The 21,797-nt window shown below is 39.8% G+C and overlaps 1 protein-coding gene across 1 annotated transcript in view; it reads right to left on the minus strand.

The window, feature by feature from the left end:
- LOC108939516 (contactin-4-like) overlaps positions 1 to 21,797 on the minus strand; it is a 123,957-nt gene that overhangs the window by 88,812 nt on the left and 13,348 nt on the right. Inside the window, exons 2-3 of the mRNA XM_018760910.2 lie at positions 21,510 to 21,639; positions 7,167 to 7,299 (exon numbers count right to left, since the gene is read on the minus strand). Coding sequence (XP_018616426.2) covers positions 7,167 to 7,299; positions 21,510 to 21,570 — 194 coding nt within the window. The 5' untranslated portion in view covers positions 21,571 to 21,639. The remainder of the gene's footprint in view (positions 1 to 7,166; positions 7,300 to 21,509; positions 21,640 to 21,797) is intronic.

Here is a 21,797-nt window from a genome sequence, read left to right on the forward strand (position 1 = left end):
TCGTAATCACAGGTTATCAACAGTCCTTACTCTACACAACACCATTTTGGATGCCTAGCCAAGGAACTGGTAAAATTGTATCTATAGGGTTTCCTGGAGATGCATTGTACCTTTTTACAATCACCTTTTACTGTTCCCTAGTTGTTCAGGCCAGCAACATCCATTCTTTCTGTCACTGTTTCCATATTTACTATAACGCAAGACTGCACCTGTTTTGTACCCTCCTGTCTTCTTGCCGAGGCCTATCACCTGGTGATTGGAAAAGGCAATTGCTGCAACAACAGTCTTCAAATGCCCATATGCTCCAGTTCATTTCCACATTGAGAGCGACAGTTTGTGGCTGTTTATCCCAGGCTCCAACAGTGAACTGTTCATTAACTTCTAATAGTATAGTCATGTAACACTAGATCGCAATGACTTACGTCGAGGAACAGAATTTTGCTTTAAGCACTGCTCAGTGGTGTCTCTGAGCTCACTGGTTTTGTACAATAGCATATATGCATTTATTTGTGTTTGTTTATGCTCTGTGCAATAAATTGTTTGGTTTCTATAATCTTGCTGTTGTTCCCTCAGGCGTGGCAGTCCATAGTGTGATGTGAATTAAAATAGGACTAAGTTGAGGATTTGTATTTAATGTTGACAGAGATCAACCTTGCGACTCAGGGCTCCAGTGCTGAAGAGGAACTTGCTGCACTGATGGGCCTTAAGGCTTCCAGAGATGGTAAACTTAGCCTCAGTTAGGAAGAATGAGGAAGTCTGAATTTCTCTTTTAATGACACACTGTAAGGAAGTGGCTAAGTTTATGACTACTTTTGTGCATTTAATTTTAATGGCTAATTTCTCATGAAAACATCTACAATTTAGTATTTATTTACCATGCATCTAGCCACATAGAGGAGATACTCTCTGAGAAAGGATTTCTCCTCTTCGTGAGGAGGTCTGACTGTAAAACTGCCAGGCGCTGCTTTAAAAAACCAAGATACTGCCTCCCACCCCTGCCCCACATGCAAACAGCCCCTCTTCTATTAGTCCTTGTGAGTCCAAATCTTTCTGTCGATCTGTGTGAAGACAGGAGGGAGCAAGTGGAACAAAGCTCAGTGACTCTATTCACACTCAAACAAAAACATTCAGAAAATACCTGACTTCCAAATCCAGATGAAAACATTACATATTTAGAGACACAATAAGCTAAATTATTACTTGAACTGTCACTATAATTCTTAGTTATGTGATTTAAAGAGCTTTTAAATGGAAGAGGGCAGAAGGACACAGAGCTGAAAAACTCCTACTGTAGGCAGTGGGTTATGCTGTTTATGCTGGAAGAGTGAACGGTGGTATAGTTTATGTCATTCAGCTGGAAAGACTCCAGTTATAGAGGCAGAAGGCCAATAGACAAATTTTGAAACAACAGGGTATGTATCTGAAAGTCCATTATTTGTGTCTTTCAACTGCATTGCAACTTGTTTCCAAATGAAGTTTAAATGTTTTGCTCTAACCTCCATACAAAGTGCAAAACACATGTTCTAAATGTATTGTAATTATCCTTTTTCACAGCCAAAAAATATTCCTGGAACTGTGAAAGGTGAAAAGGTCACAATCATGTAATTTATTGTACTCTGTTGTACCACTTAATGCGCATAACCCACTACATATTAAGACACTCAGGAGAAAAAATAAAAGAATATTTTAACAATACATGATAACACATAAAAGGTCTGCAGGTAAAAGCAATGCATTTAAAAGGCATACCCTTCAGATTTAAAAGGACTGCAGAACTGGAAAGATATTAATGTTGGATATTTGGAGATCAATGAAGAATGAAAATATGACTTGCCTTAAGCAAAGCTAAACACGCACACAAAAAAGTAGCATAAAACTGTTGATAAGCCATTAAGCAGTTCCTCCAAGGAAAGAAATTCTCTGAGTCTGAAATCGGACTGATCTTGCAATGCGTTGAAGCGTCATTACTGCAAACTGAAGTGGTGTGAAAATTCCTCTGAAAGCAGCATGTTTTCGGTGTTTTGATTTGATCGGCAATGCACAAAAACACCTTTTCCCTCATGATGATAATCACACATCTTTCTTGTCGAAATTGCTTTGGGAAATGTAAACATTTTTAAAGCTCCTTCACAGCGGATTGATACTGCCTATGAAAACCACAACGGAGAGCCTTGTTCTTTTCTTCCGGTAAAAGCGAAAGACAAAGGTGACGGAAAATGTGGGTGAGTTGATATGCAGAATCAATAAAGGATCTGATGCTGCTGAAAGACATAGCAGAGCTGTAGAAGAACAGCTTTGAAGAGTACGTTCAAAATCCAGCTGTATCCAGTAAGCGCACTATCACTTTCATGCCAATGTCAGAATTTATCAATATGAATGTAATATTACAATTAGATCAAATGTCACAACAGTTTCTATCCTGGTATATCATATGCTATTTCTTCAAGTAATAAAGCAGTGCAATGTATTTTCTGATAGGCTACTTCCTGTGGGATCATTATTACTGTAGTCTGAAAAAGATGTCAGAAGAACAGAGGAGCCATACATTCAGAAATAATTTGACTTATTTGAAGAAATTACTAACAAAAAATGAAATCATATGATTTTAAGGTGCAGCTGGCAGATAATTCAAGGTTCATATTATCTGCATTTGGCAGAATAATTCAGAATTTTTGTTGACACATAACCTAGAAACTGAGGATACACTAACGTGATTGTTTCATCATGGGAAAATTTCTTCAGTGTCTTTCAAAAGACAAGTCTTTGTCTTTCAGGCAGGTGCTTATTTTAGCAACAGGCAGACGAATTTGTTCTCCCTTGTCTAGAACTCCATCAGTCAGCACCACCATGTCCCTCCCTCTGGATTTTTTCTTTGGCTGGATGGCCAGGTTTCACCCTGTGGGAATACCTACAGCACTCAAAAGGGAGGCTGGCTCACAGAATCCAAATCTACCCTGTGTACTGTCATTATTGCAAATGTTACCGTTTTGTTCTGGAACCTGACTCAGAAAGTGAGTCAAGGCAACTTATAATCATAATTCGGAGGAGGAGGCGATCACCATCAGAGACGAGGATGTATGATTGCTGTCTAAAATTAATAACAATAATCATGCTTCCAGACAGTGGCGTCTCTCCACTTATGTCAATTTTCTTTGTCCGCAGTTAAGACGTCTGGGACCCCTGGTATTCTCCTGTTGAGAGCATGTGTTGCTGCTGAGCACTTAGTCACTTTTTCCACAGTCAGATCTAGATCCAACCATTTATTTTTCACCCGTGAAAGCATTCAACATACTCAAAAATCACTTTTGATTGCATCTGTTATTTCCCTTCAACATTCACCTTATAGTGGCCTGGAACCCTAAGGCTATTGTAGTCAAACATACTGCTTTTGCTGAGTTATACTTTTAAACATTTAAGCTCCTTTACATAGCAGCGTTACAGTGCAACTGCATTCCGCTTAGCGAAGGAAAGTCTGGTATGCCATCATTTGCGAGTAATGCGACTATGAGGTAAATGCAGTCCTCACCTTCAAGAGGATGCGACAGCCTGGATAGTCAGTGAGGGGGCCACTCCAGGAGAGCGGCACTCAGCCGTGCATGGCCTGATTGGACTGATTCAGCCAGTTGCCACTGCTGCCAGAATAGATTCGAGGAGTTACAGAGGGAACCTAATGAACTGAGCTGAGAGAGACTCAGCGTAAATGGCATCAGAAGGTGTGTGTGTGTGTGTGTGTGTCTGTGTCTATACGGTGGGGAAGGGGTGTAGATAAATTAATTTATTCTTGGAGGCTAAAAATAAAACCATGGGGTTTAGCTTAATCTCCCTCTCTCTCTTTTGCAAAACAAGACTGATAAGTCATTAACTCTGATTTTTTGTCATTTTACAGAGGCAACTGACCTATCCATCACACTTCAGTAACTGCTCTGCAGCATATAGATGGAACACATATTCTAAGACAAAATTAATTAAATTTAAACATATTTCATAACAATCAATAAAAATAAACCATTGTATAAATCAATGTTTAAAACTTGCCTGTTGCATTGAAGGACAATCGTAACTGTTATTTACATGGGTTCGTTTTATTAATAATATAAACAGATATAAATAACAATTAGGCACATATTTAAGTAAACAAATTATTCTCCACCAGAAATTGGGATCATGATGAACACTAATTATTCTGTCTTCCATTGTGCAGAACACTCACACTTAATGCATTTGAGGCAAAGCCCATAAAGTAGCACTAATACCTACAACAATGTGATTACATTTACACATCAGCCTTTCCATTCAAATGTCATATATGGCTGAAAACAAACCAACTAGACAGTTACTGTTACAACACATGTGAAATTCACAGAGGATTAAACCAGTAATACAGAGAAACTACAATAGTCCAGTCCAGCGTTTCTGTATTTTGCCAGTGTAAACACAGGTTCATGTTACACATTCTGTTTCCAGTATTTCCTCATGCTGAAAAATGGGAGATTTAATGATATCTGCTCTCGACTTGCCTCAGAAATGAATTGGTATCACCTTCAGAGAACGGTTAGGACACAGGAAAAGTTTAGAACCACTTATGATGATGCATTTGCTTTGAAGAGTGTGCTGCCCCTGTCCTGGTGGAGGAGAAACTGTGACCTTAGATGATACCTTTAATCATCTGGCATTATCACCGCGGTGAAATAGGCTCTGTCACTACGAAGGTTTTCTTTAGTTTCCGAATAGAAAGCATCACCTCAACTTTTAATGCAGCAACCTAGTTCATTTAAAGTCCTTCACAAAGTATTTCTGATTGGACTCGTTGCCTTACGACTACCCTCATTGCTTGTCTTTCTCTTGGTTGACAGTCTTCCATACATGAAAGAACCATTTCTATTAGAAGACTAATGGGAAGTGTACACTTACCACCTAAACCATTTATGGTACTCGGCAGGCATGACCTTACTCAGTGCAAACAGCTTCTTCATCTTTCAAAATAATTATGTGTATGAAAGGCGATTCGGTTTAGGCTAAAGAATAATCACATTTTTTCATGTGTAAACAAACTGTGCTGAGAAATAATTGTTCTGCAGTTAAAGATGTCATTTTGTGGAATAAAAGACAAATGCTTGTATTGTCTTCTGTATCATCATTAGGCAAACCACATGAAGACTGATTCCTGCTGGTCTCTGAGCTTGGGTATGCCTGTGTGTCGGTAGGCTGTATCCTCATTGTACCTTGGAATGAAGAACACTTAAGCCTGTGAGGTAACAGTGTAGTGCTCGCCTTAGGTGCTGGATAAACGCATTGTCCACATGATTTACTCTGCGGTCAGCCCGAGTTCGCTGCTGCTTCCCTGCAGATGAGTGTGGGCTCTAACATAATGGCACAGCAACCTTGACAGGCAAACCGCTGATGAGCTCATTTGGTAGGCTGGCACAGTCCCAAGTATTAAATGTACCAATCCTTCTAACACTTGCTTCGGTGAGTTCTGTGTGCAAACATGATTGATTTTAACCACGATACGTCACAGCAAACTATTGATAGACGAATAAAGCTATGAGCCGAGGCATCCCAGGAACAGGGATTGCACTAGCTGCAAATGACCATTGTACATTTCTTTTGTTGCCTCAACACAACAGCTTTTATTTTCTTTTTACCTGCACGTCTTTCAGGTTTATTGGTATAAATAGCACCAGTAAAATATTGAGTACTCTTGCTGGAAACAATTTTTTTTCCCAAAACTGACAGTGTTTTACCATGTATAAGTTTCTGTAAATACCTGAAAATTAAAGGAAAAAACAAGAAAAAAACATCTAAATTTTGGTTTCCTGAATATAATTGTGTTGAAGCCCATAGTTAATGGTGTGAAGTTGTTATGTTTTTGAGAGCTGAACCTAATGTTTTTCCCAAAGTGTCACTGTTCCCTTTATTACCACTGCCACATACTCTAAAAAACAACTGACTGAGAAGCAGAGAACTCAGCAGAAGAACCCGGCTGTTGAATAAAGAATCCCACTAAAATTACAGCACCACTGTCATCACATTCCTTGATAAGTGGCCTTGTGTTTTGCAGAGCACATCTAGAATTAACCAATGCTGTTGTACGGCGGCTGACTCCAGCCCTCAGCAGCATAAAGCCCATTAGGTTTGCTATTAAAACACACAAACATGCAAAACTTCTTTTCCATGATGAAAGATATTGGAAAAGGTCAAGGGACTGAGTTACAGCACCATGGATCTAGTTTCACAGTTTTGTGTTTAATGAGAAATATTTACATATGTGATTTTAATAGTTTATGAGCTGTACAGGTTAAATTACTCTCACATGTGATAGCACTGTTTTTGTAACATTAAACTACATGTTGTGGATTTTTCCTAAAATTGCCACATGACAAAAATAAACCCTTAGGTGACTCAAAGATAAATAACCCACTGCACACTCTAATGACAGTTCTGATCAGAAGCCATATTGTTATACTGTACATTGTGTTTATAAGAAAATCCCATACTGGAAATACCACAACTTCCTCTCCATTCAGCCGACCTAATGTGCCTTGCTTTGTTAGTGGGAAAATCGGAAAATTAGATCCCATTATACAGAAGGAAAAAGGATTTACAATCGTATTAATGTAACTATTTGCAACATCATTGAGAAAAATGACTTAATCTCATGATATATTAAATAATGGATATATTACTTGGGGTAAAGCAGAGTGATAATGATGAAAGTGAAACTTAATTGAACAAACAAATGCAAAGGACTTGCTACAATTTGTCTAAGACAATTCTAATTTGTCAGCTGTTATTAATTCAGCAGCTAATGGAATTGATATGGATACATCTATAGTGACGGAAATACACAGAGGACTGGATTGAATTACAAAACAAATTAGCTGCCAATTTGCCGAGAATGAGGGATGCAGTTTCAAGCTTTGTTTAGAAGCTTTAGACCACATAAGGGACAAAGTGAAAGAAGGCCAGCTAATGTTTATAGCTGAACCCTACTAGACAAAATAGGAACTACTCCCGATGAATGTTGAGGAACATGGACAATGTCTCAGAGGACGAGTACCTCTACCCGTCCCTGTACCTGTGCTAAGGCATGCGAACATCTCCTCTTAGACCTGCAGACAGCAATCCAAGGAAGAGCTTGTGATGTCTGTAGGATGTACACTCACCTATAAGAAGGAGGTGGGTGGCCTTGTGCTTCACAGCTGAACACCACCTCTTGGTTGGAATCAGCAGATCGCAGGGGGAACACGATGCTGCCAGGCTGTTTGGTGAAGGACGGCCCCCGCAGAAGGCCGCTCTCTGGGGTTTTGGGGGGGGGCAGATAAAAATTCACAGGGTCCACTTAGTCCGGATGGCAACATTTGCTCATGAAACAATCAGTCACCAATAGAAAACAAGCTTAGGGATAGTGAACCCAAAAGCACAGAACCCCAAAAACATCAATCACTTTCAACTATCAGCCTTTTCAGAGTTATTGCGGGTGCCACATTCTTAGGAATGCTACTGAGCCCATAATAGAACCAAGGCTGAATTATACTGCACAGCACCACAGAATGAATGTGAATCATCAGCTTCTCAATGCTTCCCTGGTTGTGCATGTGCCTGTGGGGTGACTGTCATCAAACAAACAGGTGGAGCATTAGCCACGGACTGAGTCACCCCAGAGTGTGCCTTGGCCTCCGTGAGAATTGCCACCTGGTGAGTCCCCATTAATCCGTGGAGAATTCACCCGCATAGTGTTCTCTGAATCACTTCCCAAGAACCCTGAAGCCCCCAGGCAAAGGGGGGAAAAGGTTAATTTACAGCTTTAGTAATTGCTTTACCTTTGCCCTTTGATCTGACCTCAGTGGAAAGAGGGTGTACAGCACATTGCCCAACCAATTTGTGCTCATACATCAATCCACTGCTCACGCCCAGTACTGTTGCTTGGGTGTGGATGTTTGTGGTAGTGTTCTGGTCAGTATAAAATCTTTATACCAATTTGGTATTGCATGTTCATGAAAGAGAGGGGGGCGCGGTGGTGCAGTAGTGCAGTGGGTTGGAGCGGGTCCTGCTCTCTGGTGGGTCTGGGGTTCGAGTCCCGCTTGGGGTGTCTTGCGACGGACTGGTGTCCCGTCCTGGGTGTGTCCCCTCCCCCTCCGGCCTTATGCCCTGTGTTGCCGGGTAGGCTCCGGTACCCCCCAACCCCATATGGGACAAGTGGTTCAGAAAATGTGTGTGTGTGTTCATGAAAGAATGTGGCAAGCAATATTTAATCACACAATAAAACTTTCAAACAGTTTGTGCGTCTAAGATCAGACTGGCAGAAGTGTGAAAAGGAACATCATTAGACAAATCTTTGATATTACACATTTACATTTTTAGAATCACACAGAAAAAGCAGTGGATTATAATATAAAGCTATTTTAGAAAATAACAAACTGATGACAAAAGTGTAGCAGAAAATTCCTATTTTAAAATTATTTGTTAATGTTTGGTTTAAAGGGGGGGTGCGGCAGGCTTGGCCAGGTGCTGCTCTCTGGCGGGTCTGGGGTTCGAGTCCTGCTTTGGGTGCCTTGCGATGGACTGGCGTCCCGTCCGGGGTGTGTCCCCTCCCCCTCCAGCCTTGCGCCCTGTGTTGCCGGGTAGGCTCCGGTTTACCATGACCCTGCTCGGGACAAGCGGTTTCAGACGGTGTGTGTGTGTGTTTGGGTTGAGGTGGCTTTGCAATTTTAAATTTTGTTAGTAAATATATGTTAATATTGTTATTATATAATAATAATAATTTTATTATTAACATTATTGTATATTCAGATATTCAGTACGGGGCATCCAATAAGGTGGAACTGAGATGTGGACTGAATTCACATATGCATATTTTCAGCTGTTTGTGAAAGAAAAAAATAACTAATATTCACAAGTTTGTTATGTCATTGAAAATATTTCATTTGTGTGTATTACTCAGGTAATTTGAATTATTCTTTACTTTTTCCCTTTAAATGAAGAATTTTGGAATTTTTTTCATTCATTTGCTACACATGTGCTTTGAAACCAAATCCTGCTGCCAACCAAGGCTCTAAAAGAGCAGTATCATCACATGAAAGACGTATAGCTAAATTAGAGGGGTAAGCTTAAAAAACAGATTAAGTTCTTAAAAAGGACTCTTGCAAAATACGTCTGGTTAAAGGCAAATTAGGAAAACGACTCATTCAAACTCATTCAGTGCCAAACTGTGTACAACACATCAGCTGCATCGTTGAAGCTGACAAAGTGATTCTCTCTGCTTGTTACTATTTTCACTCTAAATACTAAAAGGGCAGTTATGATGTTTTGCTTTGTGTGTCTGACAGGGGTTTATGTGGTCGCTGCTGGCCACTTATCCTCTTTCAGGATAAGATTTGCAAATGGCTATTGGTAGCAGAGCATATCAACAGGACACAGGACACTAAGTAAAATAATGGCTTAGGAAAATAAAGGATCATTTGCATCATTCAAAGTGTTCTTTTGTTCCAGCTAAACACACTCAAGGGACAAATAGATACAAACAGAGTGCCTTTGGCCATGGGACCTTTGTCCTTGTCACTGTAATTAAAAAGCTATCCTTAAATACTGGGTTCTAAAATCATATGGCTTTATTCTGCATTGCATGAGTATTATATAAGTATTTTTTTTTAATTGGGCTTAAACAAATTAGTAATGTAAAATAAAATACAGTGGTGGTTTTAATGCATACTTATAGAATACAACAAATGTGCCATCTTCATACAATATGAAAATTGTCCAAGGTACATTGATTATTTATTCAGTTTCCTTCACTGTAAAGTGATAAATTGTGCAATCAGCTGAAATGATTGATCCTGCATGTGTAATCAAATAACACCTTTACTGCTCACTACATTGTGATGCTTTACACAAACATTATCTTTTCTTTGTTACAGCAGTGAACCCTATCACCTTCTCACTCTTGCTTTCCAACCCAGAAAAAAATCATAGGGTGTTACAATACAGTCATCTCATTGGCTTCTCTGGGTTCCTCAGCCGTCTGCCTGCACTGATTGAAACCTGCAGATGGTATAAAGACAGGTACACAGCTACTACAAAGGAGCTCATCAGTATCCAGGTAGAAGGTGAATTTACCCACATCAGTTCTACACATATTATGGCTTTGCTGTGTGACAGGTGCTCACTGCTATATAGAAGCTTTTTCCTTGCAGGTAAGCAAACAAAAGCTGGAATTTGGCTCAGAATGCGCAAAACAAAATGCGGAACATATAGCTCTCATTTATGGCTGACTCATATGCGAATACCCCTTGCATCATCCATTTCATTCTTTAATATGAGACAAAATGCCCCATAGGTGTTATTCACGCTTAAGTCAACCAGGATTACGTTTTCCAAAACAGTACTGGATGCATCAGAGAGCATTCTGAAAGAAATAGAAAGCTACATGATCTACACACAGGCTTAAAGACTACTTTCTTTTTGCAGCTTTTGTGCTAGTCTTTCTGAAAACAAGCGCCATAGCAAAAAATAAAGTGATCCTTGCACTGAAGACACAACCATACTATTTATTTCCAAACATACCATTTATTTGAGGGCCCTGTTATTGTACTACACACCAATAGAAAACAGGTAGTGTTCAAATGATCATAAAAACAGAAATGAGTATGAAGGATTAAAGCCAGTAAGAGCAAGATTTAAAGATGAGAAGAAAAGCAAAAATATGGTCCACATACATACTTTCTGGGACTGAGTATGTAGCAGGTGTGTAGTTGAGGGAGGGCAAGTCACTATTATTATTCTTCTGGCAGCCCTTATTTCAAATATTTATGCACATAATGCTGACTTTTATTAAAAAAAACCCCTTTGGCCACAGTTTAGCCTTTAATGATGTCCAGTATGAATTGTACTTTAAAATAATACCTGCTTCAATTTATGTTTTGCTTGAACTTTAATATTTGAGTTGAGTGCCTAAGGATGGCCGGAGGTGATGAGGTAAAGGGAGAACAGACTCAGAGGATGCTGTTGGAAAGATGATAACAAGGAGAAGGTCACTCTAGTTAAGGTCCCAAAGTTAACTTCTACACAAAGTGCAAAAACACAAGTGTGTGTTTGTGAATGCAAGTATCTGTTTGTAAGTTTGTTTCAGTGCACAGATGCCTTCACTTATGCACGCCTTTACGAATGCGAGTATGTATACTTGTGTGTGCAGGTCAGATGTTGGCGACATCTTGATGACACAAGCATTCTGTCTTTCACACGCTGACATAACACTCAAGTTCAATTGCCCTGGACGATGGAAGAAACAAATCATTGATAAGAGTTTGACCATTCACTCTTTAATAACTTAAAATTTTTTAAATGTAACAGGGACAAAAAAACTTTTCATTGTTACGCTGTTATTCTGTAAGTAGAATCTAGTGCTACGGTGAATTAAATTTTGACTTCCTTCTGATTTATGCTCTAATTTAATAAAATTGCTCTCTTCTGGAGTGTACACAAAGAAACACAACATACACCACATTACAGTATTTCTTTACCTGGTAAATATGAGACATCAAGCTGACAAAGTACTGAAGAGTGTTTCCCTACAGGGAGAAGGCTATAACATAAAAGAACAGATACTTGGCATCCAACTCACTATTCAGCTACCTCCACCACATCTCAAGGAGATGGAAACTATGTTTCAAAAGACAGGGAAAAATAACAGAAATCAGACACGTAGTGTGAGCAACAATAGTTTGATTCTGTAAGCTGACACACTGTTCATTCTTTGTTTCCTTGAAATGCTATACCACTTGGTTCTTCCGTATTATTTTTCATTTCCATACTATTGGAAAAGTGATTTATTTTTATGGGAATTGGGGCTGTGTTCCACATTACTGGCTCTCCATAATTCTGAGAATGTCTGACACTTTAGTCCTCAATTGGTATGGACTAAAATCTCCATTTGCTTGTAAAAAAATCCATCCATTTTTCTTTTTTGGGGCAATGTTGGTAATCATAATTTCTTCAACGAACTCATAGGGTTAAGTGCCTATCAACACAGCCTTATTACAGGATCTGCCTGGGAAAGTGCTGCATTTTTTTCCTTCCCTCTAAGCATATGGACTTGTTATTTTTCGTTCCCATAGGGAGAGCGGGTGGCTGACCTGGGTGTAACCGGGCAATTCAAACCGGCAACCATCAGATCCAAAAACAGCAGCTCTATCCACTCGAGTACCCACTGCACCCTATCTAGTGTCCAGACTGGTAATTTAAACAGGTAAAACTTTGTCTACATTGTCTTCTGAAGTTACTGAGGCATAGATCACAACATCCAGAGGTGTGGTTAACAGTTTAAAGATTTTCTTTCTTTCTAAATGTATCCAGCTGATATGGCTAAAGGCACAAATATACATATATATCTATATAGACACACATACACATTTTCAGAACTGCTTGTCCCATATGGGGTCACGGGGAACCGGAGCCTAACCCAGCAACTCAGGGCGTAGGGCTAGAGGGGGAGGGGACACACCCAGGACAGAACACCAGTCCGTCGTAAGGCACCCCAAGCGGGACTCGAACCCCAGACCCACGGGAGAGCAGGACCTGGTCCAACCCACTGCGCCACCACACCCCCAGTGCATACTCTACTGCCCCTCATAAAAAAAGAAAGCACAAGTGAAAAGTTCAGATCAGTATAGGCCAACTGTCCTATATACTGTTCCTTGTGATATATGAATGGTTTCTGGAGATGTGTGAGGTTTCCGCATCTCAGTGTCTGTCTCCTCAGAAAACTCAGCCATGGAGTAGAGGTCAGGAACTTAAAAGAAAAAAAAAATCAGACCGTAATGAAATGAACATGGGGGTTAACAAGGTGAATAATGAGGAATGACTGCAGATGCTGGGGACTCCGGCTTGCGCTTTGCTAACGAAATTTTACGCCCATTTTATATGTCTTGCTATAACAGATATGATCGTGGGTGCTCCCAGAGCTCCAGCCACGTAGTATTTTTGCTCATTAGCAGGGAAATTCAGGATTCTAAATAGAGGATAATGAGCTGAGATTGGGTTCCTATGGCTATCCCAGAGGGTTTGTCCAAAATGACGTAAACATTGTGAAACCGAACTGCTGTTTGTGGCTTCAGAATACCAGGGTTTGGAGTTGACAGTACTTTTACATACATGAGAAAACAAGAAAAAAAATCTATAAAGCTGTCAATCACTCTGAAACATTATGAATCATAACCTGAGGAAATAAAGCAAGACCATCCAAGGCTGATTGTTGTGTACAACACCAGAATTTTCATTTAAAACATTTCTAACAAAATTCCATTTAGCAAAAGTGTTAGCTAAAATAATTTACCAGGTTCCCCTTCAGGTGACACAAACTTAATTTTACATGTTTTTTCAGTCTATTATTGCAGTGATCATATAGGACTATTAAGACTCTTTACCTAAACAGGATCTGAACCTGAAAGAATGAGCCATTCAGTTTTCTTACACCTTCTCACCACTCAATAAGGGTCCACCTGTCAGAGAAAAAAAAAAATCACCCACCACTAGTCCTGGTCAGAGCTGCAGACATCAGTCCATTGTAGGACAGCCACACATGCATACACTTATTTACACACTACAGGCAACTGAGCTTTGCCAACATACCTGAACTGCATGTCTTTTGAATGTGGGAGGAAACCCATGCAGACACAAGGAGAACATGTAAACTTCACACAGAGTGAGCTGCATTCGAACCTATGCCTGATGAGCTTCAGTTGCAGTATCTGCCGCATCATCCCTGACAATCAAAAGAGTTACAAAATATCTTGAGTGTGGGGAGCCCAAAGTTCTACCCAGCTGGGCCTATTGGCAACCTACCCAACACTCACATGACCTTACCTGGACACAAAAGGAAGCGTACTTTTACAAAACATGAACATTTTTTAAATATCAAGGTCAAATTTGGAATTTACATGCTAGTGAGTAGCATCGTTTTCCTGACAAGTGGGATTATGAATGATCTCTAGAACAAGAAAACAGAAGTATTTCAGTAGGGATGGCGAGGCCAAAACAACACATACTGTTGGAAGCATAAGACAATGCAATACTTGATCCTGCTGTCTAACTGACTAACTGTTTACATTTGTGTGTGCTACAGATGTACTGAGGGGGAAAATGTAATTGAGTTTATCAAAATATCTCTTTATTAGATCAAGACCAAAAAAGAGAAACAAATTAATTGTATAACCATAAAGCCTCTGCAATTACCAACCAGTTAAAGACCAAACCCTCTCAGAAAACCTGCTGTACTCTTTTTAGCACCATAGTTTGACACTTGATTCTGAATTTGTGTGTAAAGGATGTTATTCAGCTCCCGATGAATCTATTTTGGCACGCTAGCCAGAAAGTGTGAGAGAAACCCATCTATCCGAAGGCTACATACACAGCATACTAAAAGAGGCGTTTACCAAAGTGAGTCTGTTGAAAGCGACAGACATTGCTATTACAGTGCATTAGACCCTGGTATCTTCAAGCTGGTTTACAATAATGTTTGGCACTTCACTTTGCTCCACATCACCCTGGGCCTGCAACCAGCAGCTGGAGCATACGTGCTCTTTGAAGGCAAAATAAGGGCAGATCTCAAATTCAATACCAGCAGAAACTGAATGAATACCCTGACCTTATCTTAGCATGAGCAAAACATAAGAGCTAAAAAGCCAGAAGGTGTCCAGCCTTGAGGGAACAGCTGCAACACAGGGTGAGACTGACCATCCATTCAGTTTACATTTGTGCTTAGGATGTCAGATAACAAAGCCAGACCTCTCCTCTTGAAAACATTGCTCAGGCCCCTACTCCATCCGCATCAGAGAAAATACATCCAATGAAGATGTTTTCCCATGACCCCTGGGGGCTGTTGGATCCCCCTAGAAAAGCACACAGAGTATCCCAAGTGGGATTTCTCTCACGATGTCCCACACTGCAAAATGTTCCCTCATTAACCTTAGAGAAGCAGCATTTCACCACACACCAATGACCTTAACCTTAATGTAGACCTCCATCTAAGAAAAAAGGTTGAAAAAATAAATAAATAAAAATAAAATCAAAAGCCACTAGCTCAAAGTGAGGGAACTGGGTGAAAACATTCCATCCTTCATGTTTTGATAAAATTATTCTTAACCGGCCAAAAGGGAAATGTGGTGAATTATTACGTCAGATTAACAAAACATGTGTGTAAATAAGAGCAAACAATATAATCAGACAGCCTTTTCAAACAAATCTCAAAAAGGCAATGCAGTAGCCACACTGTTCAATAACTGTGCATTGTTTTATGTCTTAACGTGCAGCATTCTACTGAAAGTTGCAGAAACCACTATGCTAAAACTGACAGAAGCCAAAGCCGCTGTTGTCGTGTATTTCCCATACTATGATGTCAGAAGCACTCCCAGAAGCACTCGAGAAGGGGGTAGAGGGAGCCAGATTGAGGGCTAAAAAAATTTTTTAAAAACTGTGCTCTTACAAAAAGGGAAATTTTAGCACAGATCTGAACAGAAATAATAATGGTGATGGATATTTTTCAAAGTGATCGCCATTTTTTGATCCAAAATTAAGGTCCACCCATGCCTACAGTTTCTCTTTTATTTAAAGAAATACTGACTGGACAGCAGTGGTGCAAAATACCTAACATGTTTGTATTAATCATGTTGAGGAATTGAAAAGTAAAACTAATTCACTCAACGCAAAAAACACAGAGACTCACAGGAACACAAGCAGTGGAGACATGAACTGATGATATATTTAGCAACGGATGCTCACGACATACGCAATGGACACACTGACATACAGTATTAACAGGTGTGCACACACTGGTATCTCTCACAAACCATCCTTGAAACATTTTCCCAGCCTCCCCAACAGCCCTGTACCTGTCACATTTATGAAAAACTTTCCAACCGTATATCTACCTCACAACATCAATCCCCTTGTTACCTGTCATGCAGACTGGAGCAATTTTAGTCTATCACACAACTGTCCAGACAGAACTGTTTACATTTAAACATGTTTTCAATTTTACATATGTACAAAATTTTGCATTTTATATTGGTTGCACTGGAAAAAAATCTGCTAATTATATTTACCATTCCGTGCTACCCTAGAATTTAGCATAATAATAGAATTTTCATAATAAAAACCTGTACAATACATTTATAATCCCTGCAGTCTTTAGCAATGATGTTCAGTGAATGGATGTTTTGTTTAATATGGGATAGATGTTTTGATATGATACTGACTAAAAGTGCATATTATCACAAGAAATAAATATAATATGACATGAGATAAAATAATTGGCATTAACTGCTGATCAGGCAGTTTACCAGGAAGCAGATAAAGGAAAAAATGCTTTAAAAGCCTTTTTAAAAGTTGAAAATATACATACATATATTAAAAAAAAAACAAAAAAAAAACAGTGACATCATGAACTTAGCAAAAAAAAAAAAAAAACAATTTTTTGCTGTAAAGAATAATTCAAAATCCAAAACCCTCTCAAAAAAGAATGCAATTTCTCATTTAATTGGTGCAATATTGCTCCCTATTCCACTACTCCTTTGCTTAGAAGGTTATTTGCCAGCTGAGGGTTGTTGCGGGCCATCGTATTGACTGCATTTATCATTGTTTAACAGTGCGTATGTCCAAACTCTGAGCCATGGTGCTGTGGCTATACAATAAAGGAGTTTCATTTTGTGTTTCTGCAGACTTGTGGGTTCTTCAAGGAACATTGTTTGTACCGTGTAATAAATGAAGCACATCAGGTAATTATTCAGGACCGATCATGTGCCTCAGGGATTCCTGGAACCACAAATGGTATAATCTTACAGGCGACGGTTCCTTGATGCTAGGATGATGGTGGCAAGAAAAATTCAATTAAGATTAGCACAGTTGATACACGGACGGAAACATATCCAATTACTTCCCAGCAAAACTTGGGAGATATGGGATATTTGCCACACAAAAGCTTTCATGAAAGACACTATTTGTGGACACCAAATATAAATCACAATCTGTAACCCCCTATTCATCCCAACCACAGTGAAAGGACTTTGAATAAGTGTAGGCTTTTTAAAATCCAAACTGCTACAAACTGCTTTTCAATGCCCAGGTGACATGAACGGGGGCCAACAATAGCATGTGTTTTGATGGCACAGTGCAGGTACTTCAAATTTTTAGTCCTTTAGAGTTGCAAATGTTTACTGGGGGTCACCTAGTCAACATAAAATGTCTATCATTGGCCTGAAAATTACTATAAACACACAGAAAGTAGCATCTGATTTTGGCTTACTTTCATTCCTTCTAAATAAAAAGGAGGCACCCGAGTCTGAAGTTGAGCTGGAGTGTAAGCACCCTGCTGTCTCACTGTAAGCTGACACGCTGCTGAATTACTGAAATGTCCCTGGAACTGCCAAGGACAGATGTCTTTAACTGTGTGCATTACAGCAAAATAACTAACAAGAATCCCCTTCCTGAGCAGATATGCATGTTTCTGTCTTTCTACGTGTGGCTGTGTACTTGTCATTCTTCAGAGTGCTCTTCTTGCCAAGTGGCACACTTTACTGAATGAGTCCTGGCTGCAAATACTAGCACGGACATAGTCAGTGCTGTGCCTGCCACTCTTGGCCACTTGACTTGGCTGTGAACATCAAATATGTGACCAGAGAGTAAAGCGGAACTCAGCCAACTGGGCTCATTATGTTCACCGGTAGACAGAAGACCTCAGCGAACCAGGTATGCTGCATTCGCCAGTGTGAGAAAAACTGTGAACTAGGATAATTGCGATCACCAGGAAGAATGACCGAGCCAACATATTCAGTAGAGCAATTAATAAGAGCTCATATTCATATTGTTAGTACGTACACAAACTGCAGCGTAGGCTACAGTGATGGGATGGTGATGAACCACGGGGAAATTAAATAAACACATAAACAAACACGGCATCAGAATAAAACCTGGGATCAGTGCTGAACTTTGACATGTTTCATAAGGACAATGTTATTTATAATAGAAATATGTAAAAATTTCAATAGGGTTTGAAAAAAGTTTTTACTGTTTCTGCATGCTTCATATGATTCAGAAGTGAATTATAATTTTTCCCCGTAAGAATACAGTTCATCCTCGCATGACCGGACTAATGTAGGCGGGTCAACTCATTTGAGCAACTGGTTATTTCAGTGTATCATATATGTGATTTTTTTAAAAGTCAATTGGACATGGTAGCGATATTCTTACACCAAAATTATACCAAAATAAAATGTTTAAGGAAATTTTTATTGTAAGTTTAATAAAATATTTGTATGTTGTTTTTTAGAATTGTATTCTCGCAAAAGAAACTAATTGAAAGTTATCGTTTAACATTTTGAGTATAATTTCCCCCAACACCCTCCTACTACAGAGACAAAAAATACCAATGATCTTAATGACAGGCAAGTGCAAAACACACGCACACACACACGCACACACACACACGCACACACACACACGCACACACAGAGTCCGAAACCACTGGTCCTAAGTGGGGTCGCAGTGAACCGGAGCCTAATCCAGCAACACAGGATGCAAGGCCGGAGGAGAGGGGACACACCCAGGACAGGACACGACACCAGTCCATCACAAGGCACCCCAAGCAGGACTCAAACCCCAGACCCACAAGAGAGCTGGACCCAGCCAAACTCGCTGCGCCACTGTGTCCCCACAAAAAAAAAAATTCCTTCCAATTCTGCATAAAATATTTAATGTTATATATGAGAGATACATACTTGAACATCACTTCAAATAGTGTTTCATTAACCATTTGTATTTGACTTTGTTGATTTCTTCTTTTAAAATTCTTGAAAACATATTTCAAAAAATAATATTGAGATGTACTTGATTGTCCAGTCATTCCAGTAGCTTGTCACCAGAGGTCTGGTTGTGCACACATAAACCGTAACATGAATAACTTTTTCAGCATACAGATTCCTGCCTTATATATGAACTGGGTACTGGTAGAAGAGTAGACTGTAGCTAAATCAGTTCACAGCCAGGCTGACATGTCATGATAATGTGAGTGTCAGTTCTGATAAACACATCCACATTTGAGAGGGAAAGTAATACATTATTAATTTAGAAAAAGAAAATTAAAAATTACTTTGGTTACACAAGTACACAATATATTGCATTACTTATATATTATACTACAATATATTGCAGGTAAGAGGTACAGCTGTGCACAAATTACAAAATGTGCAACTTATTACAACTTGGACTAATGACAGCCATCCCATTAACCTTTGAGTTTCAACTTTTGGCTTTTGGCTATCTGTGATGCCACAAGGCAGCCGTGTGGCTTATTTTTTGGATCTCAGTCAGTGTTACAGCCAGTGACTTATGACAGGGTCTCTGTATCTGTAAACCAGGAATCACATGTATTTTACAAGGAACTGTCTGTTTCCAGGGGGTGTGGTGGTGCAGTGGTGCAGTGGGTTGGACCGGGTTCTCCTTTCCGGTGGGTCTGGGGTTCGAGTCCCGCTTGGGGTACCTTGCGACGGACTGGCGTCCTGTCTGGGGTGTGTCCCCTCCCCCTCCAGCCTTACGCTCTGTGTTGCCGGGCTAGGGACAAGTGGTTCAGAAAGTGTGTGTGTGTGTGTGTGTGTGTGTGTGTGTCTGTGTGTGTCTGTGTGTGTTATGTATGTATGTCTGTTTCCACTTGGCACAGTGAGTAGCCCTGGTACCTGGGTGGTGAGAGAGAACATGGGTTTGATCCCCTGCTCAGCCTTTGTGGAGTTAGCATGAGCTCCCTGTGTATGCATGGATTTTCTCACGCAGTTCAGGTGAACTGGTGATGCTAAATTGCTTGTAGTGTGTGAATGTATGTGTGCATGGGTGGCTACCCTGCAATGGACTGGTGTCCTGCTCAGGGAAAAACACCGCCTTGTCTGCAATGCCTCTGGGATGGGCTCCGGTTCACCACAATCCTGCTCAGGACAAGCAGTTTTGTGAAATTGGATAGATGGATGGATGTTTAACTCCAGATCAGCAAAGCAAAACCCTTTAAAGGCTATACAGTGTATGGATTACACAGTAATGGTGCTATGCAAATTGCAAGCAATGCAGGTGGCCTTGAAATAAAGGGCATTGAAATTCTAAGAAAATAATCCTGTAACATAATAAATGTGGTGGCTCAAGCCTTTGTCTTTGCAATCCTAGGAGTGAGCATATTAAAAGGAACAGAAGAGAAATCTATTTAACTTTAACATATGGGAGACACTGTTCATTAATTTTCCCTTCTTCATCTCAATAACTCAATAAGGATAATACCCCTTTTATCAAACACTTACAGCCATCGGACTCTTGTTCAAGTCTGACCTCGCCGTTTTGTAAGTGAGAAAAATTAAACCGCTTCATCAAACACGATCGATGATACAGCCCTTGTAACGCAATCATTGCTTCAGCAAGGATATCAATGCAGCTTTACTGTAAATTAATGATGGTTACTTCAAACTCCAGATAAGTACTTTCTGCATGCTTATAATCGCTGTTGCCTTCTGCATTTAGCTCATTAAAGGTTAAACATTTTAGTGCTTCTGCTTGGAAACAAATAAATAAATAAAAATCATAAGTGATTTCCTCATCTGTAGGTTGCAATTAGGTGATACTAGACAATGGACAAGCTGTGACACTAAAACACAAAGAAGTCCACACATACGTATGTGCGTATACTCCGCAAGCAGCAAAGCTTACTTAGTGTAGTATCAGGCACACATAAAATAGATACTATGTTCTAGACAAATCAGTGATTGCACTTCCCTTCATCTACGAATATTAGGGTACTGAGCATATTTATCACACACATACACACACACACACAGTGCCTGACACCTCTTGTCCCAAGCGGGGTCTGGCGAACCAGAGCCTAACCCGGCAACACAGGGCGTAAGGCTGGAGGGGGAGGGGACACACCCAGGACGGGACGCCAGCCCATCGCAAGGCACCCCAAGCAGGACCCGAACCTTGCACCCTATGCCTCTAGGATAAACTTAGGACCTCTGTAACCCAGATTTGGATAAGCAGTTTATAGAATTTAGTAAGTATGTAAAGCAAAATAGCCAGTAATGACAGCTGGTAGTGTAGTGGTTAGAACTGCTGCTTTTGGAAACAAAAGTTGCAGGTTTAAATCCCACTTATGGCTGTAGTACCCTTGAGCAAGGTACTTACCCTAAAGTTACTTAAGTGTGTAAATGGATAAATAATTGTAAGATTAATAAGTCTAGTAACAGATTGACATTGTAAATTGCTTTGGCGAAAAGTATAAGCCAAATGAGTAAATCTAAGTAAGTGAGTAAGGGTAATAATGATGCCTTTCCCATAAAAGCAAATCTTCATATCCTTGGCATCTGTAATACCTGCTGCCATCACAGAAACTAGTATAAAAGCATCTGAAAATGTTTCCAAAACATACAATGTTGCAACATACACTAATAATAATGTGACACATCATAAGTTATTGTTAAGACACTTACCTACAAAGACCCCTATGAACGGTTGCAGCAACAGTAGTTTCCATAGCAACACCATCTTCATTTTCTGGGGTCAAAATGGGCTCACATCCAATCAGTAGTGTGTGGAATCCTTTTTGCAAGTGTGGGAGCCCTTTTGTATGAACAGAAAGAAAGAGGGTACCACATTAGGCTTGAAATCATTTGACTTAATGTTTGAGAAACTGTTAGTGTCTTCATTATGAGGAGACAGGTAATGAAGAAGGAAGAATTCCACTCTGAGTAGAATATTTGTACTCACAATACATGCTA

Source organism: Scleropages formosus, chromosome 2 (assembly GCF_900964775.1).
Source record: "Scleropages formosus chromosome 2, fSclFor1.1, whole genome shotgun sequence".
NCBI lineage: Eukaryota > Metazoa > Chordata > Actinopteri > Osteoglossiformes > Osteoglossidae > Scleropages > Scleropages formosus.